General features: G+C 29.7%; 1 protein-coding gene across 1 annotated transcript; it reads right to left on the bottom strand.

The window, feature by feature from the left end:
• Window positions 1-8,620: 8,620 nt before the first annotated feature.
• LOC143631394 (uncharacterized) lies at window positions 8,621-9,291 on the bottom strand. The gene has a single exon (XM_077100168.1). It carries the CDS (start codon window positions 9,128-9,130, stop codon window positions 8,768-8,770), a length of 363 nt encoding a protein of 120 aa, XP_076956283.1. The 5' UTR covers window positions 9,131-9,291; the 3' UTR covers window positions 8,621-8,767.

The following is a 9,291-nucleotide window of genomic DNA, read 5'->3' as shown; positions in this document are numbered from 1 at the left end:
CGCAAATTTCTTATTAGTTTATGAACTCGAACCTAGTATCTTAAGTTTTTTATAGATTTTGTCTCTACAACTGAGCCACCAACTCCAGGACTCCGGTTAAAATTATGGTAAGTCTGGTTTACATATTTAATCTACGAGGAATTAAACTTTAAACTAATAATAATTTTATAAATCATTTGATTCTCATTATATAATAATTATTTAAATTAAGCATCAAATAATCAGTTTCAAATTTTTGCTAAACACTTAGGGGGTGTTTGGTAGAGGGATTTGATTGGGGAGAAATGGAATTAGAAATATTTCTTTTGTTTGTTTTCCACTTTTCATTTCTATTTCTCTTTCTATTTCTCTAAAACTAGAGAATTCCATTTCTCTTTAAAACAAAAAGAAATCCATTTCTCAGCAGCCTCCTCATAGCATGTCACCACCTCGTCTCCGGCCACCACCTCGTCTCCAAGTCTGCAACCGCCACCTCGTCTCCAAGTCTGCAACCACCACCCCGTCTCCGCCGTTCGCAGTGGTGAACACAGAGATGGTAACCGGTTGTAGGTTGCAGGTGGTACGGGTGAACGGAGATTAGGGTTTCAAGTGGTGGTTCGTGGTAGGTTAGGGTTTTCAGATGGTCGGGTGATTGTGGTCGCAGGTGGGTGACAGTGGTGGTGGAAATCGGCGGTGGTCGCAGGTGGCTTCTGATTATCATCATCATCATCGCCACCACAACCACCACCACAAAATCTCCAAAGAGGCAGTGATGACAGATCTGAGCCTCCTTTTTCTATATCTTATGTTCCAAAAATTTGAATCTTTTTAATTTCTTGTGTACTGTGGTTGAAGAAGGGGATTTGGTGGCGGCAGCCGGTGGTGGTGGGCTGTGGTTGAAGAAAGGGCTGTGGTGGTGGTGCTGGTGGTGTGGGGCTGTGGTGTGGGGCTGGTGGTGGTGGTGGGGCTGTGGTGGTGGTGCTGGTGGTGGTGGGGCTGCGGTGGTGAGTGGTGTCAGGTTGGGTGGAGGTGGGGTTGGGTATGGAAGAGTTCTCTGTTTATTTTCTCGTGTACCAAACAAGAGAAATGATTCTCATTCTCCATACCAATTCTCTTTCTCTACAATTCCATTTCCATTTCTATTTTCTCTCCTTTTCCATTCTCTGTACCAAACACCCCCTTATTTAAAAAGATACTAACAAATATTTGGGAACTTCTATAAGTCAAATGATTAAAAGTGTATATACTCTAAGGTTAAAAAATTATTATTATTATTCATTCAAAACGTATCAAATTTTTGAGTTTTTTCTTAAAAGAGTGTTGTGGGCAACAGTATTTGCCAAAATAGTGTTGCTCTAAAAATAATTTCCAAAATGATGTTCTTAGAATTAAATGTATCTTTATCACTCCTAAATTAATTGGTTAACCTATATATATTAATAAACTAAAGTATATTTTGGAAAGAAATTTGAAAAGAAAGTACAGTAGCTTTAATATCTATAAAAATATATTTTATAATTTTACTAAATAGACTTGTATATCTATAATATATATAAACGAAGACATAAAAATCTTACGTATCGCGATGTGGTCGCTCCCCCTTTTTTTGGAGTCACCAGATTTTCTTGATTTTTAAATGGAGGCTTCTCATGCATTTGACCCGAATTCATGGGTATGGATCTTACCAAACCCATATATCCCTTAAACTGGTTATAACATCTCATTAAATTAAAAAATATTCTCACCAAATTATTTATGTAAAAATCCTATAAAATAGAATATAATAAAAAATAATATCTTATTTATTTTAAAAAAGATATATATATATATATATATTATTTAAATTAAAAAACCAATTTGATAGTAAAAAAAAATAAACGGGTCTTGAGTCTCATTAAACCATATGTATATTATTAACTTTCATAAATATTATTTAAAATTAAAAAACCAATTTGATAGTAAAAAAAATAAACGGGACTTGGGTCTCATCAAACCATATGTATATTATTAATTTTTATAAATATTATTTATAATTAAAAAACCAATTTCATAGTAAAAAAATAAATGAGTCTTGGGTCTCATCAAAACCATATAGCTTTTAAACCGCGTTATAACATCTCAATTATTTGTAAAACAATTTATCATACCAAATTATTTATGTAAAAATCCTATAAAATAGGATATAATAAAAAATAATATCTTATTTATTTTTAAAAAGATATATATATATATATATATATATATATATATATATATATATATGATTGATTTCTTTTGAGAACCGCTTTGAGTTTTAAGAACTCGAAAGAACTCAACGTAATAACTTTTTTTTTAAATTTTTTTTACACATGTGTAATACGTAAGTGTAAGTAATGTACAAAAAATTACCGTAATTTTTTACACACCGAATCTACTTTTTACACATGTGTAACTAAAGTTTAAATTGTGTAATCAACAAAAATCTTTATTCTCTCTCCTGATTTATTTTTTAATCAAATTTAATCTCAGCCACATATTCTAACTCATTTAATTAAATGTGTGGTCTAAAATTGAGTTCTTAAAGTTCTTACAACTCATCAAGTTCTCAAAATATCCCTCCCCTATGTATATATATATATATATATATATATATATTATTTAAATTAAAAATTGATGCTAAAAAAATAAACGGGTATTGGGTCTCATCAAACCATATATATATTATTAACAATTAAAAAACCAATTTCATAGTAAAAAAAAATAAACGAGTCTTGGGTCTCATCTAAACCATATTGCTTTTAAACCGGGTTATAACATCTCATTTATTTGTGAAACAATTTATCATTAAACCATAAGTATATTATTAACTTTCATACAATAAAAAAAATATAAATTAAAAAAATAAACAAATATTAAAACAAACAATATAAAACAACCCCCGTAATACGGGGGATAAAAACTAGTGTTAATATATAAAAGACAATTAAAAAATTGTTTGGTTGTTAAGGGTTCCTAAGAGTTCTTAACTTTTTTAGAGTTCTTAAATAATACCAACCATATATATATATATATTATTTAAATTAAAAAAACAATTTAATAGTAAAAAATAAACGGGTCTTTGGTTTCATCATACCATAAGTATATTATTAACTTTCATAAATATTATTTATAATTAAAAAACTAATTTTATAGTAAAACAAATAAACAGGTCTTAGGTATCATCAAAACCATACAGCTTTTAAACCGGGTTATAACATCTCATTTATTTGTGAAACAATTTATCATCAAACCATAAGTATATTATTAACTTTCATACAATAAAAAAGTTATAAATTCAAAAAATAAATAAGTATTAGAACAAACAATATAAAATAACCCCCGTAATACGGGGGATAAAAACTAGCTTGGTATATATTTTAATATATCTTTCTGAAATTGTAATAAATTAAAACATGTAAGATTTATATAAATTTATATTTTTAAGAAAACTTACCTGTAGAATTCCATAAATTTTCAAATAAGAGGATTTTCTATACAATAATTTACTTTTATTGCATGTTAATCTATATGCAATGAAAATATAAAAGTTACATTAAATAAATAAACATGAATAAATATTATAGATAAATAATAAAAGTTGATATACTTGTCAATAAATCGAACATTTTGTATTTGTTCAAACAAAATTGATTCGAATAACAATGCATTTGAAAAATAAACTATTCTTCGGTTTATATAAGCTTCAAGGGTAAATAACAATGGAATTCTACACGTAAGTTTTCTTAATTTATTACAATTTCAGAAAAATATATTAAAATATATACTAAATATACAAGTCTATTTAGTAAAGTTATCAAACACATATTTTTATAGATATTAAAGCTTAACACAGTGCATGTTAGTGTATTTTCTTTCCAAAATATACTTTATTTTATCAATATATATAGAGAGAGAGAGAGAGGTTAACTAATAAATTAGGAGGAAGAAAAATTAGTTTTTTTGAACGACAAACAAAAAATATTATTATTACAAAAAAAAGCACAAACTAGCAAGAAGCTAGAAACGCTAAGTCCACCGAAACAATGAAACAATATGACCACGCCAATCCCAATAACTTTATCCCACCATTTACACACTTACATTTTATAAAAAAAATTAAACGCACGCCACCTTTCCCATGTCAACCCCGACCACTTGGACCTATTTTTCACCCACAAAAAAACTTAGCGCTTTTATCTCACCAATCACGCAACTTTGAGTTGCCGGCTTCCTTTCGAACACCGGGAGATTTCTCACTTTCCAAATACACCAAATCGCCGTCAAGCAAATCGCATGAATGTTTTCGCCTATTTTCGGTAGTAAAGAGTATTTATACAATTCCAATAGATCACGGGTGGAAAAGGCATAGATAGACGGAACCTTACACCAAGTAGCAATAATGCTCCAAACCGATTGCGCAAATTGGCAAGAAACAAACAAGTGCTCCACCGACTCAACATAAATTTAATTCTAAAAACACCATTTTGATAATTATTTTTAAAGCAACACCATTTTAGTAAATACTTTCACCCACAACACTCTTTTGGGGAAAAACTCAAAATTTCTTATCATTTATAAGACTTTAATTTACCACCTAATTACAATCTCAATAATAAAAAGGAAAGGAGATTGGTTAAACGCATTTAAGATAAAAGAGAGACGTTGTAACTAAGTTAGTAAAGTTATATTTGGTAAAATTAATTAAGGTATGTTTAACAAAATTATATACTAATAAAGTAATAAATAATAATGATAATAATAACAATAATAATACAATAACAACAATAATAAAGATCTAAAACACATAATATTGTAATGTTAAAAAAACAACCCACCATATTGTAAATCTATCATCTTTCTTAGAAAAAAAAACTTTATTTTTATTTTTTTTTCTTTTTAAACTGCTTTATTCGGAATTGTGATGCGTGACATCTAGGCATACGTGCCCTCAATTATTTTTAAACACGACGAGTACTAGCAAGTAACTAGCCTTTAAAGTGTTACAAGCACCAACAATACATCATCGAAACATTCGTGCCCTCAACTGAAAAGCTTTTCTAAAATAAAAAAAGCACAAGTAATTGTTTGACACGTCATACAATGCGTCACAATGCAAAACGACACATGAGAATTGTATTAGGATAATAAAAGTAATGATAACTTTATCAATAATAATAATAATAATAATAATTTAAGATCTAAAACACATCATGTTGTAATGTTCAAAAAAAGAGAAAAAAATATATCATATTGTAAGTCTATCATCTCAAAAAAAAAATATTTTGTTTATTTTTTTCTTTTTAAATTGTTTTAATCAACATTACGTTGCGTGACGTCTAGACATACGTGCCCTCAATGTCGAATAACAATATAAATTAAAGACTAGCAAGCAACTAGCCTCTAAAGTGTTACAAACACCAAGAATACATCATAAAAACATACGTGCTCTCAACTGGAAGGCTTTTATAAAGTATAAAGTACAAATAATTGTTTGGCACGTCATATAATTAATGCGTAACACAATGGAAAACGACACATGAGATTTGATGATAACTTTACCTAACTTATACCAGCAATAATGAAACTCTCATGGACGGCCAAAAACACCATTGAGGAATAGACAAACATGTCCGTAGGTGTTTGTGGTGAGGACGAACAACATGGACATGTGACATTCTAGTTTATAGCACATCGATCATATGTTGATGCCAAGTTTGTATAAAATGATGAAGAGATTCGTGTGTAGGAATATTATAACTTTTGGTGAGTGTTTTGTAGTACAAGTTTAGTGCTTGCTTTTCTAGTACAAGTAGCTATGGTAGTACTAAAACTTTTAGTTATTATTATTATTATTATTATTATTATTATTTGAGTTTATTTACATGTCATGTTTTCTATAAAACGGTTAGTTAGGTTTTGTTTCTCTTTTTTTATATTGGTTTGTTAAATTGTTACATGACAGTAGTTATAATTTTTAAAAACTATGGTTACTTTAAGTAATGGTAATTAATTTATGTTTATTTATAATATAGTTTATTACGAATTTATAACATATAATTTGATTATGAAAAATATAAAGGTAGAAGATAGTGATAATATGGAAAAGATAATGGTGTTTTTAAGCGTTTGTGGGATATATGTATTGCGTGAGAAAAATTTGTGAGTGATAATAGAATATATGTTAGGTTTGTAAACGTTAGTGAGTTCATTAATGTAGATGCTTTAGGCGATTCACAACGTACAACCCATTGTAAAGTTACATGGGCGTTGAAGTAATGGTAACAAACGAATTTACCACGGCATGGGGTCGTCCATTGTAACACCCCGGTCCAGAAGGCTGATGTGTCACAATAACATGGTTTCTGAACAAAAGACATAGTTTTAAATATTTACTTTTCAAATGTGTAACACATTAGACAAGGCAAACTTAAGGTTAGTTTACATACTAGCACGGTTGAAAAGATATTTTATTAATGATCCTGATGTTTTAATCCTCGCTCTTAATCCCGACCAAAGTAACATGTTGACCTGTATACAAAAGTAAAAATAACGGAATGAGCCGAATGCTCAGTACGGAATAATGGGCTCAAACAATTAATGATTTAGTAAAACGTAATTTAGATTGATGTACGATGCAAAGTAACCTTATTAAATAAATTAAAACGTATCATACGAATATATCCATGAGCGAACATGAAACGTGACAATATACATGTAGCTACTCCTGGATATTTATCACTCGAGATGGCGAGTTGGCATACCCGTTATCCATCTCCTTAATATTAATCCTAGAATCGATCCATACGCCTCCTAATAGCCATATGTACCACACTTGTACTTAAAAACTAACATCCTCACAAGTAACGGTTGGTGCACATGTTGTCGATGCCGCAACAACATGCTCGTGGGACACTCCACGAGAAGCGACACTCAGGGTATCGGAATACAATGGATCTTATTCACATAACTCATAGCAAATATATTTTCGTAACATATATCGGAACATACGATAATGAGTATAATTAAACATAATAATATCGCATGACATGAAAGTTAAATCCAATGTTTAATCAAAATTGGAATCTAACGAACATCCAAATGAATTAATAATCCAAATACATGAGGAGTTATATATTAACTTAATGGGTATATATGAATTGAATATGAAAGCAATGAAGAAGGAGGGTAAGGATACATAAAGTTATATTTAAAGAATCCGTTAAGGATTCTATTGTTTCTCGTATACACACACATACATCTAAGTTATTTACATATTCAAATTGACGAAAGTTACCTGCAAAGTTAATGGTCCACAGGGGAGTGGAGTCAATAATGAAAACCCCGTAAGGTGTAATGTATTATTGATCAACTATATATAGGGTTACAATGAGATAAATACAAGGAAACATAATCAAATACAATCTCTTAATTATGGTTACACTATAATACTAAAACTCTAATCATCTTTCTTCTATGATATCTCTAATATATTAGAGAATATTGTAGAATAATGAAAACCCCGTAAGGTGTCATGTATTATTGATCAACTATATATAGAGGAGTACAATGAGATAAATACAAGGAAACATATTAAAAAACAATCTCCTAATCATGGTAACACTATAATACTAAAACTCTAATAATATATTCTACAATATTCTCTAATAGACGGGACATACGTTCCCACCCTGCCACTAAACAAGTTAGTGGCCGTGAAGAATATGAGTAGCGGTGTTGGTTTCGGATTACGCATGGTCAGAGATGATTAAAAAGTTGTCGGAAATAAGATAGATATGGTTGAGTGTAGATGATTATTGTGTGGTGAAGCTTGAGGCAACGTGGGTTTTACAAACGATGTTTGAGGAATCAAAATTTACACTCATTTACAAATTTCTATTTCCTAATCATTCCTTCTATTACAATACAAGTATTATTTTAGTAAAATATATTATGTAAGTAAAATATATTATGTATTTTGAAGTGTGCTCACGTAACACATAAAATTGTTTTATTAGTATTTAATGATTATTATTATTACTACTATTTTAAACTAATACATATACTACGTAAGTTCTAATATGCATTATGATTATTATTTATTTGGTTATTTCATCCATGGTCACTTGTGTGGGGACCCCAACTTTCTTTTATTTGTTTATTCTTTTAATAATTATATAAGTATTCATATTTTGTAAAATATATTAAGTTTTAAATGAATAGTTTATATAAAGATCTATAATATCTTATTATTAACTTGATTATAAAAAAATAAACATTAAACTTTGTAACAATATTAGAAACAATAAGAATATTTGTACATATTATGGTTTATATGACATTAAGAGGTTCGGTTTTCAGTTAAAAATATAGGGAAGTTAGGAGAGATGGATTGTTAATGATTTTATTTTATGGAGTTGTTGTAATTGAGTATCACGGTTGTCTATGATCTAGCTCCTTGCTAGTATATTATTTTTAATAAAATCAGCCGTTAAAAAAGTTATGCATTATTATATGACACTATCTAAATGAACAAACAACTTAATATACGATCTTTGACTTTGTAAACTACAATTTTCTAAGTGCACCCTATCAACTTATCAATACATAACATTGTAACACAATAACAAAGTAATATATTAAACCATAAATGATATTATTATATATAACATATGTCCATGAATCTTTACCATTGATTCTACATGAATCCAACAACAAAACAAACATACAATATTTTTGTTCATTAATCATTAATCTCCACAAAAAACATATCTTACCCTGCTTCCTCAACCGAAGCTTCAATCCTTAAAAGAACAAAACCAATTGCAACTCCAACAAGAGTGATCCCATTCATGATGGCAGCTATCCTAAATATCTCACCCACAGCACTACACGTGGCAGTGAGTGCACCACCACCTTTTGATGTTTTCTTTAATGAACAAACAATGTTTGCAAATTGTTGTTCGGTTGAAACAATGGTTCCTAGTGATGTCACATTGGTGTTGTGTGCTTTGAGTCCACCATATGAGTTGAGTCCCTTAATGTAGGTTACTTTAGTGGTGGTGGTGGTGGTGGTTCGGGTGGGTGCAACCATTGTGAAGTTGATAGGAGATAGGGTGGCTGAGGTGGTTGTCATTGATGGTGGTTATTGGGTTGAAAAGGTTTGAGACAAAAGATTATTGGGATATTGAGATGATGAGTGGGTGATGAAATAAAATAAAAAATAAAATGTATATGAAATAGAAAGGAAAAGAGAGATTTGGGATAAGGTGGAAAGATGAATGGTTGGTTGAAAAG

The sequence above is a fragment of the Bidens hawaiensis genome, unplaced genomic scaffold (genome assembly GCF_021521415.1).
Source record: "Bidens hawaiensis isolate Kalapana, Puna unplaced genomic scaffold, B.hawaiensis_p1.1 tig00006068_1, whole genome shotgun sequence".
Taxonomy (NCBI): domain Eukaryota; kingdom Viridiplantae; phylum Streptophyta; class Magnoliopsida; order Asterales; family Asteraceae; genus Bidens; species Bidens hawaiensis.
Note: the sequence above shows the minus strand (reverse complement) of the source record. Positions and strands in the feature narration are given on the sequence as shown.

Bases quoted from the DNA above. Each gene is read 5' to 3' on its own strand.
- LOC143631394 (XM_077100168.1), bottom strand. From the start codon at position 9,130: ATGACAACCACCTCAGCCACCCTATCTCCTATCAACTTCACAATGGTT.